This window comes from Podarcis filfolensis (assembly GCF_964270895.1).
Source record: "Podarcis filfolensis genome assembly, chromosome: 11".
NCBI classification, from domain to species: Eukaryota; Metazoa; Chordata; class Lepidosauria; order Squamata; family Lacertidae; genus Podarcis; species Podarcis filfolensis.
This window is the reverse complement of record NC_139613.1, coordinates 15,618,063-15,643,499: the sequence shown is the minus strand read 5'-3', so window position 1 is coordinate 15,643,499 and position 25,437 is coordinate 15,618,063. Positions and strand designations below refer to the sequence as shown.

Here is a 25,437-nt window from a genome sequence, read left to right as displayed (position 1 = left end):
TTGTCTGTTTCCAACCAAGAAATCCAACCTGATTCAGCTCCTTGGTTCACTAGGGCCACATCTGCACCATATGCATTTAACGCTGTATCATACTGCTTTAAGCAGTCATGGCTTCCCCCAAAGAATCATGGGAACTGTAGTTTGCTAAAGGTGTGGGAGTAGTTATGCCTCTCACATAGTTACAATTCTCAGAGTGGAGTAGTACTCTAATTATCCATGGTTTGAGGATAATGGATTGAAGCCCACAGTCCTCAGCATGATTTCCTGAGAGTATGCACAACTGAAAGCAGGGAATTATACAAGCCTACAGTAAGACAAGAAAGGCTATAAGGATCATAGACTTGTAGAGCTGGAAGGGACCCTGAGGATCATCTAGTCCAACCCCCTACAATGCAGGAATATGCAGCTGTCCCATACGAGGATTGAACCTGCAACCTTGGTATTATCAGCACCATGCTCTAACAAACTTTAGCAAAAGCTATACAAACTAAGTTTTAAAATGTATGTATTTCATACATTTATATCCTGCTTAATACCAAAAGAGCTTCAAACACACCCACACACCATTAAAGAAGCAGGAAACCAGGGAGGTAATAGAACCATTGGATGACTGTTAAAATAAAAACAAAAACAGAGGTGAACATTTTTGAAGGGTGTTGTGCTCATGACTATGTTCTTGCATTCATTGCTTGTGTGGATTGTATGATTAGATCACTTCTGGGAGTCTCAAGACAGTTGTCTTCACCAGTATGTACCATCGCAATCTCCCTTTACACCTACCCACAATATATCATTCAAAACTAATACATCACTAACTTTTCAGGGTTGTTGTACTAAGCTTGTATGTTCAAGGATGTAATGCCAAGTGTTTTTCTTCCTCTCCTCCTCCTCACAGGAAGGGGCAGAAGAGGATTTTCTCAGTTACCCATCTACAAGTTTGCCAGACTTAATCAGCACTTGCTCTGCTCAAGATGCGGCTCCCTGGACTGACAATAAAGAGAACGAAGAGCCAGAGGAGGAGGAGGAGGAGGACAAAGGAAAGACTCTGGTGCCAGAAGTCCTGGAACCCGTAAGTGAGGCTTTGGATATGCTGCTTTGAACGTCGCTTGGTTAGCAAATTGACTGCCACCTTCAGCAACTATGGCTGCCGCTTTGGAAATGTGTCATGATGCAACAATTTCTCTTCCCAGTAAGTTAGTCTTATCATCATAACATCAAGATATCAAACCAGGACTGACATCATAGAATCATAGAGTCATAAGGGGGGAATAATAATAATAATAATAATAATAATAATAATAATAATAATAATAATAATAGAAACATAATGGGGGGACGACGACCCAATTTAAAATACAGGTTAAAATGCAATTTAAAAAGCAGCCTCATTTTAAAAGTAGCCCATAAATCAAAACCGTAAGGGGAGGTCAGACTGAGTCCAAACCAAAGGCCAGGTGGAACAGCTCTGTCTTGCAGGCCCTGCAGAAAGATGTCTAGTCCCGCAGGGCCCTAGTCTCTTGTGACAGAGCGTTCCACCAAGTCGGGGCCAGTGCTGAAAAGACCCTGGCCCTAGTTGAGACTTGGTGGTCAATTCCAACCCCTGGCTCTGAAGCTTCAATTCAGCAGCCTAATTAAGGGTTTTCTCTCTCTCTCTCTGTGTGTGTCCCCTTCATTCTTGCTATTATTGACCAACTGAGAGTCATAAAGCTTTGTCAACCTACTGCAAATCACCCAGTCACTTCCTAGTAGATCCTGATTTTTGTGCTGCCCATTCTGCCCTATAGACTCCTCACAAACATTAGTCTATTGAGTTGTTCAGACAGCAGGTGTGTACGGTGTGTCGGTACTTTGCAGGGGGGATTCAAGTGCATACCAGAACTTTGGTTTTGCCCAGTGGATTAAAGTATTCTCATGTCCTATGTGTAAAAAATATATATCAATGTTTTAAGAATGTCTTTTTGCAGTTTGGAGAGTGATGGGGAAATGCACTGAAAAGTATGGGATGAACAAATGATTAGCGGGAACATGTATAAACACCCTGCAAGCAAATTGCGATAAATGTGGGATGAATGCTCATTGTCATATAACCTCCCTGCAAACCAGTCAGAACAAATGCTCAATAAAGACCAGACATAATCTAACCACCATGCAAGCTTTGTGTGAGCAAATCATGATGAATGTTCCAGTGCCATCTATCCTACACACACCCATTTTATTGCTGAGGCAACCCAGTTGGATGGTTGAGGTATAAGTAATACATTATTGTTATTATTGGAGCATACATGCTTTTGCACCCATCCTCTCCTCCTGGATCTGCTACTACTTCATACTTTCTCTTCTTGAGTCGAAGCAGTTGCCTTCTTGGTTTGTGGGCTTTGCCACACCGTTGCTTTCTGTTAATTAATGAGACTTAGGGATGCGGGTGGTGCTGTGGGTTAAACCACAGAGCCTAGGACTTGCTGATCAGAAGGTTGGCGGTTCGAATCCCCGCGATGGGGTGAGCTCCCGTTGCTCGGTCCTTGCTCCTGCCAACCTAGCAGTTCGAAAGCACGTCAAAATGCAAGTAGATAAATAGGTACCGCTCCGGCGGGAAGGTAAACGGTGTTTCCGTGCGCTGCTCTGGTTCGCCAGAAGCGGCTTAGTCATGCTGGCCACATGACCCGGAAGCTGTACGCCGGCTCCCTCAGCCAGTAAAGCGAGATGAGCGCCGCAACCCCAGAGTCGGTCACAACTGGACCTAATGGTCAGGGGTCCCTTTACCTTTACCTTTAGGGATAGATCCAGATATCAGGCTAAAAATATTTCTAAGCGCAAAGTGTATAGCATAACTGTATAAATAAGATGGGTGTATTAAAAAAAAAAATGCAAAAAAGTTATTCCCACTTGATACTAACCATATGGATTACCCAGTACTGTGGCTTGAACCCAGTAAAAGTAATGTCTAATGGGAAAACACCCCATGAAAAACAACAAGCCCCCTTTTCGTTCCTTGCAGTGGTGAGGGCTGCAAAAGGTACACGAAGTCTGTTTCCTGCAGGTGCTGAAATAGCCAATATATGTGTGTAATCTAACACCCCTTTCAAATAATAACCATCTGTTTTTAGGGAGGGAATTTGGTTTCTGGAAGTTTTACAGTGTTGCAAAATCTTTGGCTCTGTTCTGCTTTACATTGTACAAAATAAAAATAAAAATCTGTTTAAGTTATACACACGCACACACAAAACCTGAATGAACTCTTTATTTGCTCATTTGTGATAACGCTGATTCATTGCATTTCCCCCCCCCCCCCAAATGCCTGTCCTGCTGGCTATTCAGTTGGACCGCTCTCTAGTGGAGCGTAGGACTCCCACACCCTGCCTAAAAGGGCGTCTTGTACAGTTTTGGAAACTGTTCTGCAATGGAGAGCGGCAGCCATTGTGGAAGCTGCTGAAGAAGTGTGTGTGAGAGAGAAAGAGCAGAATTCTTTGCAAGGATTAATGTTCTGGCCTTTGATAAGTTCAGTTACAAATAAGCAATGACCCCAATCCAGCTGAGGGCTGTATGCCATGGTGGCTGATGCCCATTGGATAATAATAATAATAATAATAATAATAATAATAATAATAATAATAATAATACAGTGGTACCTCGGGTTACATAAGCCTCAGGTTACATACTCCGCTAACCCAGAAATAGTACCTTGGGTTAAGAACTTTGCATCAGGATGAGAACAGAAATCGTGCTCCAGCGGCACGGCAGCAGCGGGAGGCCCCATTAGCTAAAGTGGTGCTTCAGGTTAAGAACAGTTTCAGGTTAAGAACGGACCTCCGGAACGAATTAAGTACTTAACCCGAGGTACCACTATAATAATAATAATAATAATAATAATAATAATAATAATAATAATAGCCAGCTAGTTTGAAGCACCGTCCACACATAGTCTTCTTCTTTGGTGATTACTTGTAGCCAAGTAAAACTGTCTTCCAAAACAGGGATTTAGCAGTGAGTCCGTAAGTGACTGTGGAGGCCAATTCTGGATCCACACGTCCTTCCACGGTGGGGACATAGGTTTCTGGGAGGGAGTTGATCATGGTGATAGTTTGCCAAGCGCACCTTCCTCTTAGCACACTTCTCCCTTTCGTCCTGAGTCTGAGTGTCTTCAAAACCCACGACATCTTTGGTAAAGGCTGTTCTCCAATTGGAGCACTCGCAGGCCAGTGTTTCCCAGTTGTCAGTGTTTATACTACATTTTTAAAGATTTGCTCTGAGAGAGTCTTTGAACCTCTTTTGTTGACCACCAGCATTACACCTTCCATTTTTAAGTTCAGAATAGAGTAGCTGCTTTGGAAGACAATAATCAGGCATCCGCACAACATGACCAGTCCAACGAAGTTGTTGTTGAAGAATCATTGCTTCAACACTGGTGATCTTTGCATCTTCTAGTACACTGGCATTAGTTCACCTGCTTAGTAAGTCAGAATATGCACAAGCATCATTCATGAACAGGTGGATCTCTTCTTACTGCTTTGGTCCTCCCCAGACACAAGTGGCGGAACAAGTGGGCATTCAACTCTTAACCACAGTTTGCTATTATGTGTGATCCCAGCACAACTAGGGTTCATGGCTTCTAAACAAGCCTGGATATGAAACTATGGTTAAAAGTTGCCTTAATATCCTGCCTCGTTTGGAAGCAATTGGACAAACTTCAACAGCCCTTCAAGGCATCTCTCTTGGAACATCCCCTTCCAGGCAGAAAACTGGTCTTGGCTTCTGCATTCCCAGATGACTTTATACATCCGTTGTGAAAAGAGAAACTAGAGCACTCCTTACAACGTAATAATATGTTATTTCCTAGGACACGTTGTTTATTTTAAAAGTGCCTTCAATAGCTATGTGCCATACACAATTATTTAAAGGAAGAAGCCGCCACGGGCCAGCCTTGAAAGCTTACAATTAAATAAATGATACAACATGAGAAAAAGGAAAAGGAAAGGCCCAAGGTAGTCCCCCTTCTTTGGGCTAATTTTATAAGTAGATCACACTTAATTAAGTGAACGCTTATAAGGATGAAACAATGAGACCTATAAATTCAACTGATGTGGAGAGAATAATTGGGTGCACTCTTCCCACCTTGGATCAAATCTATGCTTCCAGGTGCCATAAGAAAGCTGCAGAGATAGTGCAGGATAGTGCGCACCCCGGTAATGATCTCTTTCAGCTTCTGCCTTCTGGAAGAAGGCACAGGGTTATAAAGACTAGGACTAGCCGCCTGAGAAACAGTTTCTATCCAAATGCGATTTTGGTTTTACACGCAGCGTAAGGAGTCTCTATGGGTGTATATTGTATTTAAAAATGGGGTATCAGAGTTTTTAGGGGGCTAACCAGGTTGGGATAGCTGGGATAGCAGGCTTGTTGGTTTTTGAATGTCCTATGTAGATTTTTCGATTTCATTGTTCTGTATGGGACAATGACAATAAAGATTATCGTATCGTATCGTATCGTCGTCCTTTCTACAAAGCTAAAATCTTGCTGATGGCAGAGAAAGCAAGATGGGGAAGGAGGAACTCCAGCCCTCCCCAATTCCAAAAAAAATGGACTGGTGGTGTTCACACATGTGCAATTCAATAGCGGCTGGTCCATTAGGTGTCTGGCGAAATGCTCCACCAACTTCCGTCTGCTTTCAGTCATTCCCCACCTGCCTGCCTTCTTGCTTGCAACTGGTCTAAGGAGCGAGACTGCCTCTTCCTTAATCTCAGCATTGCCCTTGTAGAACTAAGAAGGGGGAGGTTGAGGGTAAAAACCCAAAGTAGTTGAGTCCAACTGTCATTGCCCCTGGCTCCACCTCCTTCATCTTAGGGTTGCCCTTGTAGAACTCAGCAGGGATGAGGATGGGGACAAAACTAGACTTAGTTGGCTCCAAGTGCCATTGGTTCTGGCTCTGCCTACTGGGCAACCTGCCTTCTGCCTCGCCAATCCCAATGGGCACTAGACAGCTCTGACAAGTCTCCTGTCATAACAAGGAAACTAGCCCTATGAAGGTTGCCCTGGAACTTCTCTTTTTTCCCCCTTTTTAATATGATTTTTATTAATTTTCCAATAAAAACAAATTTATAACATCATTAAACATCAAAAACTCATCACACATCTTTTTTTCTTTTAGACTTCCATCAACATGTCTGATAATTTTCCGTAATTATCACAAATCTTCACATTTCTTAATTTATATTGCACTATATATATCTTATCTTACCATGTTGTTTAAACAGTATTTCTACCAAACCTTCTTACAGAGCTTCTTGAAAACTTACAAACTGCCCTGGAACTTCTCAATTAGCCATGGAAGGAGGTAGCATGAAACGACACACATCTGCACATTGGATGTGCAGACTTCCTTCATGAGCACTGAGTATGGCCACAACATACATTGGAGAGCATCTAAAGGATATTTTGTAGGGACGTGGGTGGCACTGTGGGTTAAACCACAGAGCCTAGGACTTGCCAATCAGAAGGTCGGCGGTTCGAATCCCCGTGACGGGGTGAGCTCCCGTTGCTCGGTCCCTGCTCCTGCCAACCTAGCAGTCCGAAAGCATATCAAAGTGCAAGTAGATAAATAGGTACTGCTCCGGCGGGAAGGTAAACGGCGTTTCTGTGCGCTGCTCTGGTTCGCCAGAAGCGGCTTAGTCATGCTGGCCACGTGACCTGGAAGCTGTACTCCGGCTCCCTCGGCCTATAAAGTGAGATGAGCGCCGCAACCCCAGAGTCGGCCACGACTGAACTAGTCAGGGGTCCCTTTACCTTTTAAAGGATATTTTAAGCATTTGACTTTTCTTACAGGCCTACAATTCCCAGTACTACGGTTCCCAGAGTTTGGGGGATGTGCTTTAAATGTGCATTGGATGGTCTTTAAATGCATGGTGTGGATCTTTCCCCTGTTTGATCCAATGATTTTAAGCCAAGTTGTAGTCGGTTTCAACTCCAGGAAGGTTTACAGAGCAGCAAATTTGCTCTGGAGGCAGACAGAAGTTTAACAGAGATATTATTACTCTATTAGCTTATTTAACTGATTTGCCTGTTGAAGCAACAAAGTTTCATAGCTGCAGTTTAAAAAGGAAAGTGCTTCTTTATTACAAAGGCAAAAGGTACAGCTTGGTACAGCGTTGAAACCTACGCAAAAATAATCCAAACCAATAAAACCTGGGCTGGAAAGATGAAGGATGGGAACACATTAAAAGTTTTTACTGCAGGACTGAGACAGCCGAAATGATCTATAACGTTCTCATATTTGTCTTAAGTTGTCTCTTCCCCTTTAGCCTTGGCTAGTGAGTTTAATGGCAATAAATAACCATGATGATTCATGTGAATGTGATATTTGTGTGTTTTTAAAACTGAAGTTCTAAAGTGCTACAGATAGGTTAAGGAAGGAAGGATGTTAAAATGACATTTTCTGCTGAGATTTGTGTACAGTTTCACTGCCATACTGGACCTTTTCCTGCGTTGTTAAGCTTTTAAAATTCCTAACCCTTTCGCTCTTTAAGTAGATGTTCCTGCCTAGGGGACAGCTGAAATGGAGTGCTGGGCATGTCCTGGGGCATGTGATATATAAAAACATGTACATATGGAACAACTCTTCCGATACGTTTCGTATCTTGACATTTTAAAGATTGCATGCCTTGGGTTTTATCCATTTGTAAGCCATCTTGCAGACCTGTTTTGATGGGAGGGTAAGGTATAAATTAAATTAGCAGATAAAGAAATTTCTCCCAGACCTTGACCTGGTTTGTTCACCACACTAAGCCAAACCATAATAATAATATAATAATAATCTGTTATTTATACCCCGCCCATCTGGCTGGGTCCCCCCAGCCACTCTGGGCGCTTCCAACAAAACACTAAAATACAATAATCTATTAAACATTAAAAGCTTCCCTAAACTGGGCTGCCTTTAGATGTCTTCTAAAAGTTTGGTAGTTATTTTTCTCTTTGACATCTGGTAGGAGGGCGTTCCACAGGGCGGGTGCCACTACCAAGAAGGCCCTTTGCCTGGTTCCCTGTAACTTGGCTTCTTGCAGCGAGGGAACCGCCAGAAGGCCCTCGGCGCGCTGGACCTCAGTGTCCTGGCAGAACGATGGAGGTGGAGACGCTCCTTCAGGTATACAGGACCGAGGCCGTTTAGGGCTTTAAAGGTCAGCACCAACACTTTGAATTGTGCTCGGAAATGTACTGGGAGCCAGTGTAGATCTTTCAAAACCAGTGTTATATGGTCTCGGCAGCCGCCCCCAGTCACCAGTCTAGCTGCAGCATTCTGGATTAGTTGTAGTTTCCGGGCCACCTTCAAAGGTAGCCCCACATAGAGCGCACTGCAGTAGTCCAAGCGAGAGATAACCAGAGCATGCACCACTCTGGCGAGACAGTCCACGGTCTCAGCCTGCGTACCAGATGGAGCTGATAAACAGCTGCCCTGGACACCGAATTGACCTGCGCCTCCATGGACAGCTTTGAGTCTAGAATGACTCCCAGGCAGCGCACCTGGTCCTTCAGGGGCACAGTTACCCCATTCAGGACCAGGAAGTCTTCCACACCCACCCGCCTCCTGTCCCCCAGAAACAGTACTTCTGTCTTGTCAGGATTCAACCTCAATCTGTTAGCTGCCATCCATCCTCCAACCATAGGTTAGCATGAGTGAACAGTCTCCCAGAATGGAGATGGTAGTCACTTTCTTCCTCCTCTGGTTTTTCTGTGCTACTACAGGTTCAGCCAAACTGCCTAATTATGCAAACTGAGCCAAATGTTTCATGCTAACGATGCTAACATTCTAACGATGTTAGAAGTTCCTTTGCATCTGTTCTTGTAGTCTTGAAAAGCTTGTTTTCCTATATAAATTTATGGAGCGAATGCTCCTCGCCTGTCAGTGTTTTGAATGTTGCACATGGAGTTCACGTGGGCCTGCTGAGATGGAATGCCCCTGCTTTTAGTAACAGAAACTAGATATCCTTGGTTAAAGTTTAAAAGTCATTTCTTGTGTGAGGAGTGGCCCATAAACCGCTTACGTTTTTTGGTTGGGGTGGAGAACTCAGACTATTTCCATCCTGTGTCGGTTTTTGCATGTGTTCATTTACAAGCCAAGCTGGGATAGCTCAGTTGGTAGAGCATGAGACTCTTCATCTCAGGGCTGTGGGTTTGAGCCCCATGTTGGGCTGAAAATTCTTGCATTTCAGGGGGTTGGACTAGATGACCCTTGTGGTCCCTTCCAACTCTACGATTCTAAGTCTGTGCTATTCTACTTTTGATCTGAGTTTTATGAAAAGCTTCATGATTTTTGTTGTTGTAATAAACACATATTTAAATACTACTTTCTCACAAAAGACACATTTCCAAAATGTGTTCTCTCTCCACCAAGTGCACCGTCTCTTGAGAAATGCATGAAAACATTGGGAAGAGCATGAAATCCAATGGGTAGCGGCTTCCTGATCTGCACATTAGTCTGGGAGTCGAGGATTAGCATAGTTTGCACCAAGATTTGCAAAGAATGAGCTCCTCAGACACCCCTAGATTTTAGCAAAATCGCACCATGGAAATAGGCAAAATACCATATTGGCCTGAATATAAGACGCACCCACAAATAAGCCCCAGCTTTAAAATTCAAGGCTTATTTGCGGGTGCGGCCTGCCTCCTGGCTCTACCGCCCTGAACAGGGGGTAGCTGGCGCTTGGTGCCCTGCTCCCCAAGCCAGCGCCAGCGCTTGGTTCCGAGCACACTGCGTACCCACCTCCGAAGCCAGCGCCCAATAAGTCTTATTGAGCTTGCTGAATAAGTCTTTTACAACAGCTGAAACAGGAACCCCCTTTATACTCGTCTCATTGGCCAGCCTGCATGGATGGAGCCAGTATATGGCTTGAGGGTACTTCACTGAGAACAGAGGTGGGCAATAGCTGGTCTGTGGGCCAGTCTTGGCCCACCAATGGGGTCTAATTTGACTCGCAAGACCATATTCCGCAAACCACACTCACCCAGCCATCAGCTGACATCACTCATGATGGGCAAGAGGATGGAGTAAAATCCTGTATTGGCTGTGTCGAGCAGGGTACAGATGAGTTCAGCAGGATTCAACCCCCAATCATCAGCTGATGAGCGGGGGTTAAATCCTGCTCAGTTAGGGTCTGCATGGACACCATTTCAACAGGGGAGTCCAATGCAAAGCCCTTTCCTGATTCTGGCAGGAGTTTGCAGCAGCATTCCTGCGGAAACAATGACCGGCCCTTCCAGGCACACCTGTCAAAGCCGACCTATGAGGCTGATCCTGATAAGGATCTGGCCCATGGAGCGGAAGGAAGTTTCCCTACTTCCAGCTTAGAAGTGGTGAGTTGCTGCTCTCAAAGGCTCACCCCACAGGGAAGCTGCATGCAGACCCAACATCCTGGCAAATTTGGACATTTGGGTCAAGATTTCGGTACGGGTGTCCCATGTTTCATCTAGGCATTGGTAGGCATGCATGTGTGGCAGCATGCACCTACCCAGAGAGGCATATTTCCCTAAATATGCTGACTTCAAATGTTCCGTTCCTTCTTTTTAGGCCACATGGATATACCAATCATTTTTAGTGGAAATACCTGATTTTGGAAACAAGATATTAAAACAAAATGAACACTAATGTTACTCTGCAATCTAGCTGTTGTTAATATAATAACATTTCACTTGATGTGTGGTTCTATCGCATCTGCACTTTGCTTTCCTGCAAAAACACTGCAGCTGACTGCAATTTGAACCCTACTGGGCTCTGTTAAAAATGTATTTTAAACATGCTGTGCTTCAAAAAGCATCATCTACATAATTTGAAAATGGGCCTTTAGATCAAATACTTTGGAAAGTAATGTGCTACATTGCAGGTTTTTCCTCTGAGCGCATCATGGCACGAACAGTGCAAAAGGCAGGCAGAAAAATATCTTGGGAGTGCTTCTTTCATATTTTTTGTTGTCTTTGATGGCATGAAAGGGATGTCCTCCGTACTAAAGCTATATGTGGTTAGTTTACATAGGACTATTTCCTCTGGCATTGTTCTTCTTTCTTGGCTGTATAAATAAAAATCCTTTAAAAAAATTGAATAAGTTGTACTGTCACATATGCTGGAGTCCTGTCTGGGCAAGAATGAAGCTGAGAGCTACACATTGATGCCTTGGCATGGATTAAATGGAGAGCTGCAAGTGGGGATTGCAGCATCTAAAGCAGGGGTGGGGAAAACTTTTGGCCTGGAGGTTCAAATGTAGAAAGGGATGCAAATAGTATTACTTTTCATTTGGGGATTTGAGGATTTCCCCTTCCGGGCCCTTGGGAGGGAAAGGGAAAGGAGATACTGCAACAAAGGAAGGTTCTAGCTAGTTTCTTGAAGGTACTTGAATAGACTTCACTATTTCAGGTCAAAGTTAGGAATGCTCATGCATTCCTAGATGAGACTGGAACTTGCAAAGTTGTGTGTGTGTGTGTTGGTGTTATTTGCTTCCAACCTTTGTGGGATCATGCCATCAGAATTACTGTCGTGTGTAAGGAAGGGCGTAGCCACACTCGCTCTTGCATTGCACTGTCCAGGCACAGCTCTGTGATTTAATGCTCTGTGTCGGAGTGGTTTTTATGTTTTCGCTTGTTGTTCTGGTGCTTTCCCCTGGGAAAACCTGCATTTTACTGCTGAATTGGAGCAGATATCCATGGAAAAGTCGGTTTCCATGTGCTCCGATTCAGCTGTAAAAAGATAAAGGTAAAGGACCCCTGACAGTTAAGTCCAGTTGCAGGCAACTCTGGGGTTGCAGCGCTCATCTTGCTTTACAGGCCGAGGGAGCCAGCGTTTGTCCACAGACAGTTTTTCCGGGTCACGTGGCCAGCATGACTAAGCCGCTTCTGGTGCAATGGAACACCGAAACCAGAGCAGTGCACGGAAACGTCGTTTACCTTCCTGCCGGAGCGGTACCTATTTTATCTACTTGTACTTTTTGGCATGCTTTTGAACTGCTAGGTTGACAGGAGCAGGGACTGAGCAACGGGAGCTCACCCTGTCGTGGGGATTCAAACTGCCGACCTTCTGATTGGCAAGCCCAAGAGACTCAGTGGTTTAGACCACAGCGCCACCCGCATCCCAAAAAGGTAAAGGTAAAGGACCCCTGATGGTTAAGTCCAGTCGCAGACGACTCTGGGGTTGCGGCGCTCGTCTCGCTTTACAGGCCAAGGGAGCCGACATTTGTCTGCAGACAGTTTTTCCCAGTTTTTATGCAGGTTTTCCCAGGGAAAGCACTGGGACCAAAAATAAAAATCCTCAGACATGGAGCTTTAAAGCCCAAACCTGTGCCTGGAAACATGGCACAGAAGGAAGTCTGAATGACCCCTAAGTGTTGCACACATGTCTTTTGGAACCCTCATATGTGAACGTGCCATATTAAAATTTAATTCAGTAATGTTCAAGGACATTGCCTGGTTTATCTCTGGGGAAAGATTCCCCTCCTCTTTAGGTAGGAGGTGTGTTTAAAGGGGAAAGTGGGTGGCAGGTTCACACACCAAGGTACCCAACAGAGATGTGTGTTAACACAAGAGCCTTAAAATAAAAAATCGGTGGTAGACTTGCATGCCAGAGATTGGGGGAAATGACGAAAGGGACGATACGGTAAGATGCCTGTATGTTTGTTTTTGCATCTCTACCTGAGGACAAATGATAAACATGGCATCCCCTGTTTAGAAAGGAAAGTGATGGGAACCTTTTATTTGCAAGTCTGTCAGAAGAAAAGATCAGGAAGCAAGATTAATGTTCAATCGCTGGAACTGCCCTTGTGGCTTTCTGAATAGGGGGAAATGCAAAGTAAACAAATCCGAACTTTAAAAGATTCTTGCTAAGAACTGTTAAGAGGCCACTTAGAAGCCTGTATTTCCTGAGACCTCCTACATGCAAACAAAGAGTTGGTGACCCATGGAACAATGAGCTTTGAGATATGCTTTTCTGCCTAGTGGCACAATAATAATAATAATATAATAATCATTTATTATTTATACCCCGCCCATCTGGCTGGGCCTCCCCAGCCACTCTGGGCGGCTTCCATAAAAACCAAAAATACAGTAAAATATCACACGTTAAAAACTTCCCTGAACAGGGCTGCCTTAAGATGTCTTCTGAATGTCAGGTAGTTGTTTATCGCTTTGACATCTGCTGGAAGGGCGTTCCACAGGGCAGGCGCCACTACCGAGAAGGCCCTCTGCCTGGTTCCCTGTAGCTTTGCTTCTCGCAATGAGGGAGACTGGGTGAAGTGGTGGCAGGGATAGAAATAAGCTGGCTCCACCTTTGAGATCGTTACTGGAAATACTGTGAAGGGAGGAGGAAAAGAAGCAAGCAAACAGATAGCTGTCTTAGATTTGCAATAACATTGATTCAGCCTCCAGAATCCTATTTCTTTAGAAACATAATAGCCTTAAAAAAAAAAAGACTACCTCCTTATGGAAGATTAAAACCTCATCAAAATGAGAACTGTTGATGCACTTTCTTAAAAGGGAATCCACAGCGTAAAGAGGCAGCGTAAAGAGGCAATGTAAAGGCAGTTCGCCTAAAGCGTGACCCCGAAATTTCAGATGCCCCCCAATCTGATGCCAAAGTTTAGTGCTAGTTTTGTGCCGTGAACCCTGCGTTTCATGCCCCCACCCCAAACTGAGGAATTTACACAGCAAATCGGGGTCACAAGTTAATGCCAAAAAATCCAATCTTGTCTGATGGTCTCCAAAGAGGCACCAAAGTTTTGTGCCACAAAACCCACATTTTGTGCACACACACCGCCCCCCCCCCTGCAAAGTAAGTCACTGGCACTCAAACTGGGGACCAACCTTGTCTGATTGACTGCAAACTGGTGCCAAAGTTCTGGTTTGGTGCCATTTTGTCCCGCAAACTCCGCTTTCTGTTCTGCCCCCCAGAATTAGTAATCGACACTCAAACCGGGGGGGGGGGGGCATAGTCACACATTACTGGATCTTTTAAAGGCCTCACTCTTTTACCCTGCTGAGATCATTTTGCTTACAGCAGGGCTTCCCTTGATAGGGCAGCCACTTTGCCTCACAAGAAAAGAGGACAAGATTTGCATAAAAATTCCGTATTCAAATTTCTATGTATAGATGCAAATTTAGAAACCATTGCTATAATTTAAATAGATGTATAGTATGTCTCACAATAATGGGGAAGACAAGACTAGGTGACCTGTGTGTCTCCTCAATTGGCTCTCTGGGTGCTAACTTTTGAGAAGCAAATTCAGCAGCCCTGCTCTCTTTTCTTATGGATCCTTATGTTTAAATCTGACTTAAACAGGACATCCCTGTTTAAACAGAGCAGGGTTAGGGAACTTGTGGCCCTCCAGACTCCCACCGTCCCCAGCCAGCATGGTCAGAGATCAGCAATGATGGGAGTTGTAGTCCAACAACACCTGGAGAACCACATGTTCCCCATCCCTGAAATAAAGGATGCTTTAAAGTAGAGGGCTGTCTTCCGACAGTCCTTCAAATGGTGGACCTTGTAGACCAAGAACAAACATTGGTCATGGCTCACGGTTTGGATGGTGTGCTAAGCCAAACCATGGCTTTGCTAACAGAAGTGCAGCAACTGATAGTGTTACATGTGCGCAAGAACAGTCTGCAGTCAGATATTGAAGAGAATGGTCAGTAGTGATGCAAAATTGTCCTTTCAGATAGTTTGTCCACAGTTACTGAACTTTTCTTTCAGGAACCCCTGATTGGGGTTTCCTTGGCAGCTTGAATTTTCTGGAATGCAGTTTGGGAAACACTGTTTTCAATTAGCAATATGAATTCAGAGCGGAATAAGCGGCGCTTCCTGGAAAGCAAGGGAACCCAGAATGGCATGGTTACTGTTTTGGCAGAGGGGCAGTCTGTAAAAAGATTACATTCATGTGTGGCTGGGAGAATAAGACAAGAGTTGCGTTTTCATTGAACTGTGGCACCACAGCTCCTTTCTGTAGCCAAGGATTACAAACTGGGGCCCATGAGAAATTTGTACAAGCTTAATGGGTAGAGTTTCTGTTTATTTTCCAAGCAGGAAGAAATCTGGGTCTTTTAGAAAGTAGAAAAGCTTCAGTGTGTACAATAAACTTCATGCCCCTGATCTTTTTTTCACAAGCACATAGTGTTTTATCACAGGTATATTACCTTACTTTTGTGCCTGATAATAATTCATTTTATGGAGATCTGGAACAAAGCAAATAATCCAGCACGTCAATTAGAACATTGTAAAATACCTGTATGAGATGCTTTGTGTGTCTTTTGTAGAAGACGAAGAGGAAAAAGTAGTCATGCATTGGAACTGGTCCATTGTGTCAAATGAGGCACTGCTTCATCAACTTCTGCCTTCAGCCGTTCCTCAAATTCCTGATTTCTTACTGACCTCCAATCCAGTGGGTGGCACTGCCTCTGATTCCTCCTCCTTAATCTCAGGGACATCCTTGTAGAACTCAACAGGGAGGAAGATGGCGAATAAAACTAGAATTAGTTATAACTCTACCTGCTGTTGGTTCTGGCTCCGCCTACTGGTGGTCTCCCAATCTTCTGCCCTGTGTGTCCCAATGAGCTATCATCATATTTCTTCAGGCGGTTGATGAAGACCTGGCTTTTTGAAAAGGGCCTTTGGACTGAATGATCTTTTTGTTGTCGAGAGTTTATGACTAGTGCTTTGGAATATGCGAGTTTTGTTTTGCTTCTTACATGCCTGTTCTGATTGGGTTTAATTTGGGGGGTGGGGGTGGCTATTGGTGTTTATTCTGTGACGATCTGATTGGTTAAGCCAGTTTGAGTTCCATTGGGAAATTAAGTGGGCCTAGAATGCTTTAAAATAAAAAAGCATCATACTTCAGAACGTAATTCAGAGTATTTAGCATCTACCGGACTAAGTTCAATGTGCTGGTTTTGGTGTATAAAGCCTTATGTAGTTTGGGGACAGGATACCTGACAGATTATCTAACCCCTTATGTACCCAATCCGTCACTTTCCTTCCTCTTCCAACCAACCTTTTATAGAGAGATGTTTCCTAGACTGGATCTATACTGCAATTGTTTTTAGATGTTTTATCACTTGTGGGCTTCCCACCCTGGACTCCTTTGGGAGGACGTGTGGGATACAAATTTAATAACTAAAATAGATAACTGTGCACCCTGCTTTATTCCACTCACACCCATGGGCATGACATAGAGCTTGTAGGCGGGGGCACTTGAAATTCTGCACACATGTACTATAAGCCTTGAGATGGGTGCCATTTATGACCCTCATTTATTTACTTTTTAAAAAATCAATATTTTAAATGAACACTAAAATATTTATATATAGCAAAAGAAATGTGTAGCACTAAAACACCACAGAGTTATAATAGTAATTTACTGTGGTGCTATGACACTATGCTACAATAGTGCTGAGGTGTGTTTAAAAAAACAACACATTTTTGTTCACTGCCATTTTAGCAACAGGATTAACAGCAGTGACTGAAAAAGAATTTGTTTTTTAATCTTTCTTTCAAAAAATATATAATCAGAAAAAGTATTTTAGTGATAATTAAAAGATTAAAATGTTATAATATTATACTGAAGGTGTCCTGAGCTGTGATAGGTTCGCTGTCGACCCTTTGAATTTTTTTGGAAGAGAAATGCTAAAGGCATCTGCATCTGTGGAGATTGCGCTGCTATTATTTTCTTTTGGAAAACGTTGAGTTTTTGTTATCTGAGAAGAGATGGAACAGCACCCAGAAAATTCAACTGGACGATGATTGGACGATGGTAGCATGTGGATGCTCTGTAAACAATGAATGAATGAAGCATGGCAATTCCATGTCTCTAGTGGGAGCCTTGCAGCTCTTTGCTGAAAGTGATCAGCCAGTAGGAAGCAGCCCATTTTGCAATCCAGACTACTGTTCCACTCCAGAGGCAGATGACTGGGACCAGCTACATCTGCAATGCTGAAGTAGAGGACAAACATGGAGCTGCTAGGTGTTTCCCCCCCAATGACTGAGTTCATGGCCACCTCCAGAGCCAACACAAGGGTGATGCTGCTGTTTGTTTGTGTCTTCCACCAGTGTTGATTGGTTATTTGCCATGAGTTGGGGTGTGTTATGTGTGGTATGATTCTGTTGTTGTTGGCTGGCAGATATATTGTATGAGGTGGTAGATGGTTGTAGTGGTTGTGTGCTTTTATGTTGGTTGCGAGTTTGTATTGTGCTGCCTAGTGATTTTCTCTTATCTTAGCTACAGAGGGTTCTTGCAGATATGGATCCAGTGGTACCTTGGTTCTTGAACACAATCCGTTCCGGAAGTCCGTTCAGCTTCCAAAATGTTTGAAAACCAAGGTGCGGGTTCCGATTGGTGCAGGCACCCTGGAAGCAATAGCCAACAACCACATCTGACGTTCGGGTTCCGAAAAACATTCAAAAACCAGAACACTTACTTCTGGGTTTTTGGCGTTCAGGTTCTGATTTGTTCGTCAACTAAGCTGTTTGAGAACCAGGGTTCCACTGTGTTGCGTATTTATGTATTTGTAATTTTCTTAATACTGTAATTTGAAACTGTGCTTATTGTGTATTTACACATTTTGATCACCCCCCCCTTTTTTTGTGCCCTGAAAGTGTATCAGCAGCTCACACGGAAGGAAGAGATTTCAACCAGGAAAATAGTGCGGGAAATTGTTAAACAACCTCTTCTCCAGTGACATTGCCCCTTGTCAGTTTGCTCCCTTCCCACCACAGTGGTTAAACCTAGGAAGCCAACTTATGCTAAGTCAGGCCATTGGTCCATCAAACTCAATACTGTCTATAGTGACTGACAACAGCTCTCCAGGGCTCTACCTGGGGATGCCAGAGACTGAAAATGGGACTGACCTGCATACAAAGCAGATGCCCTACCACTAAGCCATGGCCCTTCAAGGTGTTTTTTTAAAAAACCCATCACCAGAACCTTCTAACATGCAATTTAGCCTGTATCCAGGGCCAGATTTAATTTTGATGAGGCCCTACGCTACTGAAGGTAATGGGGCCCTTTATATGTTCAGCTGTCCTTCGTCAACAACAAATTGTCACTGTATTTTTGTATTGAATATATGCTATATGGTAATTTATGGACCTAATAGGTATCTAAAGCCATTTGCGCATGTTGCCATGCAACCAGTCCATGCAGAATGTAGGCACCCTATATATAGAAAGGAGCAAACCAGTGATATTTTAGGGAGCAGGCTAGCAGGCGGGGCCCATTACTTACATCATAGGAGCCCACACAACACAAAACACTGTTGCTGCATGTAGGTTTTGTTTTTGTTTTTATCTTATTTTGGAAATGTACGCCCAGTTTTTTTTCTTTAAATTTTTTTGGGTGGCCCCAAGAGAGTTGGGCCCTAAGCTATAGCTTGTTTAGCTTATACATAAATCCAGCACTGCCTGTATCTGAGGCTTTTGTGGTTCCGCTGTATCATTTTGTAGATCCCCATGCCATAATAATCTAAACAGAAGTATTCCCTTCTTGTAAGGACCTTCACACCAACTGAGATCAAATTAGAATCAAACTGGAAATGTTTAACTGAAGGATAGCATAAAGATCTAACTTAATTACAAAAAACAAAAACAAGAAACAATGTAGGAAACAGCAGATACATTGCAATTTGTGGAGCATAGTGTACATAGTTTATTCCTGCCACAGGCCCATAACATGATCGTGTGACATCATCACAATTCAATTTTCACAGTGTAGGAAGATCACTTATGCCGCCCTTAATGTAGTACAAAGTAATTAATCCATTTCCCACGCAGGAGGAATGAATATATGAAGCCATCATCAGGCAGAATTTCCTTTGGCTGCTCTGGGAGTTTAGCAGCACCCCTAGACAGTTGCTGCTTTCTAACAGTTACAGAGGAGCGAGAGCACATTTTAAGAAGGAAATGGATAAACTGGAATGGGTCCAGAGGAAGGCAGCAAAGGGACGAAGTGCCTATAGCACACAGCAGGAGTGGGGAATCTTTGGCTTTCCAGGTGTTGTTGAACTACAATTTCCAGGGGTAATGAGAGTGGTAGTTCAGCAACATCTGGAGAACCAAAGGTTCCCCACCGTGGGTACATAGCTCTCTTTAAGGTATAGCAGTTATCCTGCCTGTAGAAAAGAACCTGTGAATGAGCCAAAGATGTAAGAATTATCGGGGCATCGCCACATAGGGTCTAAAACAGGGGTGTCCAATTTATAAGAGACTGCGATATACTCCAACTATAAATAAACTCACAGTGAACTACCCATTGGATTGACCAGAGTTGTTGAGCTTTTTGTGGGGAGGGTGAGTCGAAGTTGTTCAGCTTTTCTTAGGGGGAGAGACCAGAGTTGCTGATCAGGTTGGACAGGCCTGGTCTAAAACATGAATTGAGGCTGTGGATGAGGACTAAGTGCACTGCTGTTTGTTTTTGTTTTTTTTTTTACTCTTTCACACACATTATAATCACACACAGAGACCAAGCTACAGAAGTGCAGTCACAGCTTCACATACCAATAATTTCAATCGTTGCTTCATACCTCACCTTGACTCGAAGTACAACTGAAGTACAGAGATTATGTTACTCCTCATTCTGAAGCTCCCAGTATCTATAATTTGGGAAGGAACACGGCTGTTTCCGTCACCTTGCAGTGTGTTCCTGCGTTCTAAACTGCAGAAGCCCCTTGCCAGGACAAAAACAAGTGGATGGTTAGAAGCCTCTGTATACCTTTGTCACAGCAATAGATTCGACTTTGCCTATTTTTTTTTAGCTTCAGTAGGATAATGGCTAACCTGACTGTGGAAATGATGACCTGTCCCAAGAACTTAACTGGATTCTTTTTCCTTCTGTTTTCAGGAGCCAGATCTGACAGATCCAGATAACCCTGCAGATCCTACTGGTGCAGAGGGATCCAAAGAAAACTGTCAGAGTCCAACTCTGGGAAGTGGGATATTGAAGTACAGGAGCAGATCCCAAGGTACAGTTGATGTCATTTGAGTGGGTGAATAAAAGATTTTAGAGTATGTCGTTAAGAAAGGCTCTCATAGAATCAGAGAGCTGAAAGGGACCCAATGGATCATTTGGCCAAGTCCCTGCAATGCAGGAATATGCACCCATACGGGGTTCAAACCGGTGACCTTGGCGTTATCAGCACCACGCTCTAACCAACTGAGCTAACCCAGAAGGTAATGCTCTGGCCCCGTCCACCAACTATAATTCCCATTGGGGGAGGGAGCATGGCTCAGGGACAGAGCACATGTGTTGCATGCAGAATGTCCCAGGTTCAGTCCTCATCACCTTCAGATAAAAGAATAACCAGGTAATAAATAGGTGATGAGCAAAAACTCTGCCTAAGACCCTGGAGAGATACTGCTGACTTTAAGAATAAACTGCTTTTGCCAAACTGAAACTCATAATGTGAGATTAGTCCTAAATCTTATAAGCTGTATACACAGCATACTTTGTTATTTGATACTAATTTTGACTGCAACCCTTTAAACCCTTAAAGTGTTCAGACTCTGCTCTGAAAGTGTTTTGAGAATGGTGGTTTGCATCTCTGACTACTGGGATAAATTATTGCTACCCACATGGATGTGTGTGTCTCTATAAATATCTAGAGATGAAGATAAAATTTATCATCATTTGTTTATATGACTTAGGAAATTTACCCATCAATCACTTCCGAATGTGCATGCAAAATGTTAAAAGCAGTGTACCTGATCCCATCACAACTGACAGATGTTAAAAGATGCTTTGAAATGTGTGTAATAAACGGCATCTCTGGGTTTTCCCTCAGGGGCGGCAACACGTTTAGAATCCGTAGGCGAAGATGACGAGTTGACAGTGGAAAATGGAGATGTGAATTATGAAATAGCCATGAAATATTCCCGGGGAGGGAGAAAACATTCTCTCCCACAGCATTTGGACACAGGAACCAGACAGGTGAGGTTTGCACAGTTTACTGTCTTTAAATGACCAAGGAATCCCCCTGTTAGTCCCAATTTTAGCATGGTTCATTGTTGCAGGTTAAAGAAAAAATGTCCTAAACACAGGGACACCTGTCTGTCTTCAGGTACGCATCCAGGTGAGGTGAGAAGGGGGAGAGTATTGGAGACATGCATTGGGTTGATACCTCCCTGCAAGGGCTCTCAGGTACTTCACCTCACCAGAAAAATATTTCTGAAGACGCTCACAAATTTTAAATCATTGAATTCAAAGTAAAGACTAGACATAGAATTGCCAAATGTTTGGGACGTGGAACCGCAAACACTAAAAGAAAGAAAGAAAGAAAGAAAGAAAGAAAGCCTCTTTGGGGAACAACAAATGCGACGCAACAGTTTTGGCTTATTTCTAAATATTGTGGTTGTTTCATTTATCCAGGAATACCATATTGTTAAGAAATCTACTCGCTCTTTAAGTGCTGCGCAGGTTGAATACCCGTGGCGACTCACCCAGCCATCTATTATTTCCAACATTGTGCTGATGAAGGGGCAGGGCAAGGTAAGATTATTTGCAAATGGGAACGTCTCTAGTGTCTGTCAAACTTAGGCGTACTAATAGAATTCCAAGTTACAGTTTATAGGTTACAAATTATATTCCCATCTTAACTCTAATTTACCTTTACATATGCCCTTAAATGTAGCTTCTGGGAATACCAGTTGCGCAAATTCGAAAATGCTGGTGCTATTTTAAAGTCAAGTGCCTTTAATGGTGCCGCCACAAACTCATGGATTGCACTGGAATGATTTACGCCCACATATTGGTACTAATAACCAGCACATTTAAACTGCTTGGACTTAAACATAGTTTCTGACAATTGAGTTGGTATTTTGTTGCTCCAGGTTTGTTTGGGTTGTTGTTTATTCATTGTTTGTTGTATGTGCTCCGTATTATATGCACCTTGAAAATATCAGTAAAAATGCTTTCCTTTTTTTGAAAAAAAGTGGTAAATCTCACATCTCCTATTTTACACCATTCCAATTTTCATAGTGGATGCTCAACCTAGCTGATAATCTTGTTTCTGCTTATTCTTGTAAGGTTAAAATGAATTAACATTTCAGTTTTCCACTCCTCTCCTCTCCACCTTCTTCCTCCCCATACTCTGCAGGGTCTTGGATTCAGCATTGTGGGAGGGCAGGATTCTGCCCGGGGACGCATGGGCATCTTTGTGAAGACCATTTTCCCCAATGGGGCTGCAGCCGCTGACGGCCGACTGAAAGAAGGTATTTGTAGCGCAAGAGAAGAGATTTATGCCAGTTCAGCTTATGAAGCCATACACTGCAGGCAGAGGCAATAGTTGCTCCAGGTTGCTCTGGCACCTGGAGTGGCGCACATGCTGTCAACCCAGGGTTGAGGCCATGATGGTAGGGTGAGCGTCCCAGGGAGTGAGATGCCCATGGCGGCAGAGGAAGCCACTCATGGCAGGCTGCTTCCTGGGCGGCGGGGAGGTGCTGCTTTGCCAGCAGCCTTCCTCCCTTCCCTCTTCCTTTTGACAGCTCAGGGGAGGCTCCCCCCCCCCCAGGAAGCAGCCCGGGAGCAGGGGGCAATGGCCCGCCGCCCACCCACGACTCCCAAGCCTCCCCCAAGCTGTCAAAATGAAAGGGGAAGGGGGGAAGGCCGCTGGCTTTGAGGTAGGCTTGGGAGTCCCAGGTGGACGGCGCGCTGAATGGCACCCCCCTCAGTGATGGATTCCTGAGGATTCCTGCATTGCAGAGGGTTGGACTAGATGACTCTGGGGACCCCTTCCAACTCTATGAAAATAAACCAGAAACACACCAGGGAGCCTGCTCATATTTCTCAGGATAAGCACTTCGTCTTCTGTCTGCATATTAACGCCTGTTTTGCCTTTCCAGGAGATGAACTCCTTGAAGTTAATGGAGAGTCCTTGCAAGGACTGACTCACCAGGAAGCCATTCAAACGTTTAAGGTAACATAACTGGACTTCCGGAGGCGGCGCGACCGGTAATGGCTGCCTTCTCCGAGTAAGGAGAAGGGAGCTCCGCTGTAAACGGGTCGTCCGCTACGGCGAAGCGGAGACCCATTCAGGAAAACCACAGGTGGCAGAAGCCTGTGGTCTCGGGACCCGGCGGGCGCCAGAAGCAGCCCCCAAAACGTTGAAGGGACCCCGTAAGGGGCTCCGGATCGCGGAGGGGGTAGCGGCGCTGTGGGTCGTTGCGCAAACAGCGAAGTGAAGCCGCATTGCTGTTGCCGGTCAGCGCTGTCCTTTCTTCCTGCAACTTTTCTGAACTTTGGAAACTACAACCCGTGAGTAAATTTGGACATTGAAAACTTTCTGAAACTTTTGTCAACTTTCTGAAACTTTTTGAGAACTTTATGAAACTTTTAAAACTTTTTTAAAAAAAGTTGAAATCTGGCTGAAAACGGAGTGAGGATAAGCAGGAAGCCCATCTCCCGCTATACTGAACTTTAAGCAAAGAGCAGGAGGAGTGGAGACAAAAAGTTATGCGTTAACTAAATGCTGGCACCCTGTTAAAGCAGTTTTCTGAGTGAAAGACTTTGAGCTATTGACTTTTGCTGGTTATATTCGGGGTGCACTGATATCCTTCTTCTGTGGCACCAGTGGATTATAAAATAAATAAGAATCTCTGGTGCTGGAGCTGCCTGGATGAGCACCAGTTTGCAACTTTGGATACATTGAATTCAGATTTTGAAACATTCTGAGTTGGAACTGGATACTTTGAAACTGTTGCAGTCAAGGCACTGTAAGAAACACTGTTTTGCTTTAAGTTTTACTCTGCTGAAAATAATACATTGTGGAGGCGATAGACATGGATTTAAATTTATAAGTTTAACTTGGATTTGATCTTCTCCCTGAAGACGTATTAAGCTCCCTCTAGAGGATTTTGGACTTACAGCAGTGACTTTGTTTTACTTTCCCTTTCCCGGCCTCTGTTTGACTATTGCATCTGGGACTCTGCTTTCTCATGGGAACAACTTGGATTGACCTTGGATTACAGATAACTTTGGAATGAGTGGCGCAAGGAGAAGAGGAAGGACTAAACAAACAACTCTAACTTTATCTGCAGCCTCACAGCGTAGATCTTCTGTGCCGGCCTTGCCTTCCACTTTGCCTCCAGACATAGAGGCGGCCTCCCTAATACAGGCAGGGGAGGGTGAGACAGAGGAGCTGCACCTGGGAGATATGGCTTCAGGGACAAGTAGCTCTGTCTTGGAGAAAATTTTGGAGAAACTGGAGGCTCTGGACAAGAAGGCTGATTTGCATACAGCTAAAATTGAACAGAACACAGAAAGCTTGAATAAGCTGACTGGACAAGTTGCACAGAATGCCCAGTCTATTGGAGAATTAAAGGAGGCTGTAGGTGAAAATCGTAAACTGGCTGAAGATACTAGTCAAAGATTGGAAGAACTTGAGAAAGAAGTAAGACCACTCAGCAAACAAGTTGGAGAACATCAGATTCACTTTTTGATGACAGAACTGCGAAACAGGGAGACCAACTTGAGGATACGGTCAATACCAGAGGTGGAAGAAGATAATTTTATTGAATTTCTAACTAAGGAATTTGCCAAGTTTTGGAAGTTAGAGGAAAAAGACTTTAAAATTGTATCTGCTTTCAGGCTTGGCAGAGTCAGAAGGACAGAGAAGCCCAGAGATTGTTTGATAACACTGAGATCAAAGGAGGAAAGGGACAAGATTTTGGGCCTGCACTACGAAAAGTCACTAGACATTTTGGGCAAGAGAATTGAAATCTACAAGGACATTCCTAAGCAGTTGCTGGACCTTAGATCTAACTACACGGAATTGGCAAGACTGTTGAGAAGCAACGCAATTATCTTCAGGTGGGAGTTTCCACAAGGATTATCCTTTACCTACAGAGGGAGAAAGATCAAAATCAAAACAGTGGAAGATAGAGACAAGTTTTTGGGAGCACACGGAGAAGACCTCCACAAAGGACTTGGATTGCCAGCGCCAGAACTTCCAGGGGAGCCCGCCCCCTCGGATCCTCAAGGACCGGAGAACAAGGTACCACCCCAGAAAGAATAACCAGATCTATCCAGGATGTCTCTGCAGCTTTTGAGTTGGAACATAAATGGCTGTAACAGTCCCGAAAAAAGGTCTAAAATTTTTCATATTCTAAAAAAGGAACAATTGGACATTATATGCTTACAAGAAACACATGTGATTAGGCTCCATAGAAAGGTGTTAATAAACAAAAGGCTTGGTCAAGAATTTATATCATCGGATACAGTTAAAAAGAGAGGTGTAGTGATCTATGCAAAAGAGAGCCTTTCACCAAAATTTCTCTTTAAAGATGAAAGTGGAAGAATCCTCGCAATAGAAGTACAGTATCAAGGAGAAAAAATTTTGATATTAGGAATTTATGCTCCAAATGAAGGAAAATCGGATTTTTATAAGAAGTTGCACGAGATCATGCTGGATTATCTGGATTACAACAACGTCATCATGATG

At 43.8% G+C, this 25,437-nt stretch overlaps 1 protein-coding gene across 8 annotated transcripts in view; it reads left to right on the top strand.

Moving 5' to 3' along the window:
• PDZD2 (PDZ domain containing 2) overlaps positions 1 to 25,437 on the top strand; it is a 240,176-nt gene that overhangs the window by 169,678 nt on the left and 45,061 nt on the right. For all 8 annotated transcript variants that reach the window (XM_083575459.1, XM_083575460.1, XM_083575458.1 and 5 more), the window contains 6 exons: positions 896 to 1,069; positions 19,845 to 19,965; positions 20,785 to 20,930; positions 21,369 to 21,488; positions 22,096 to 22,210; positions 22,841 to 22,914. In XM_083575459.1, the coding sequence (XP_083431585.1) occupies positions 896 to 1,069; positions 19,845 to 19,965; positions 20,785 to 20,930; positions 21,369 to 21,488; positions 22,096 to 22,210; positions 22,841 to 22,914 (750 nt within the window). The remainder of the gene's footprint in view (positions 1 to 895; positions 1,070 to 19,844; positions 19,966 to 20,784; positions 20,931 to 21,368; positions 21,489 to 22,095; positions 22,211 to 22,840; positions 22,915 to 25,437) is intronic.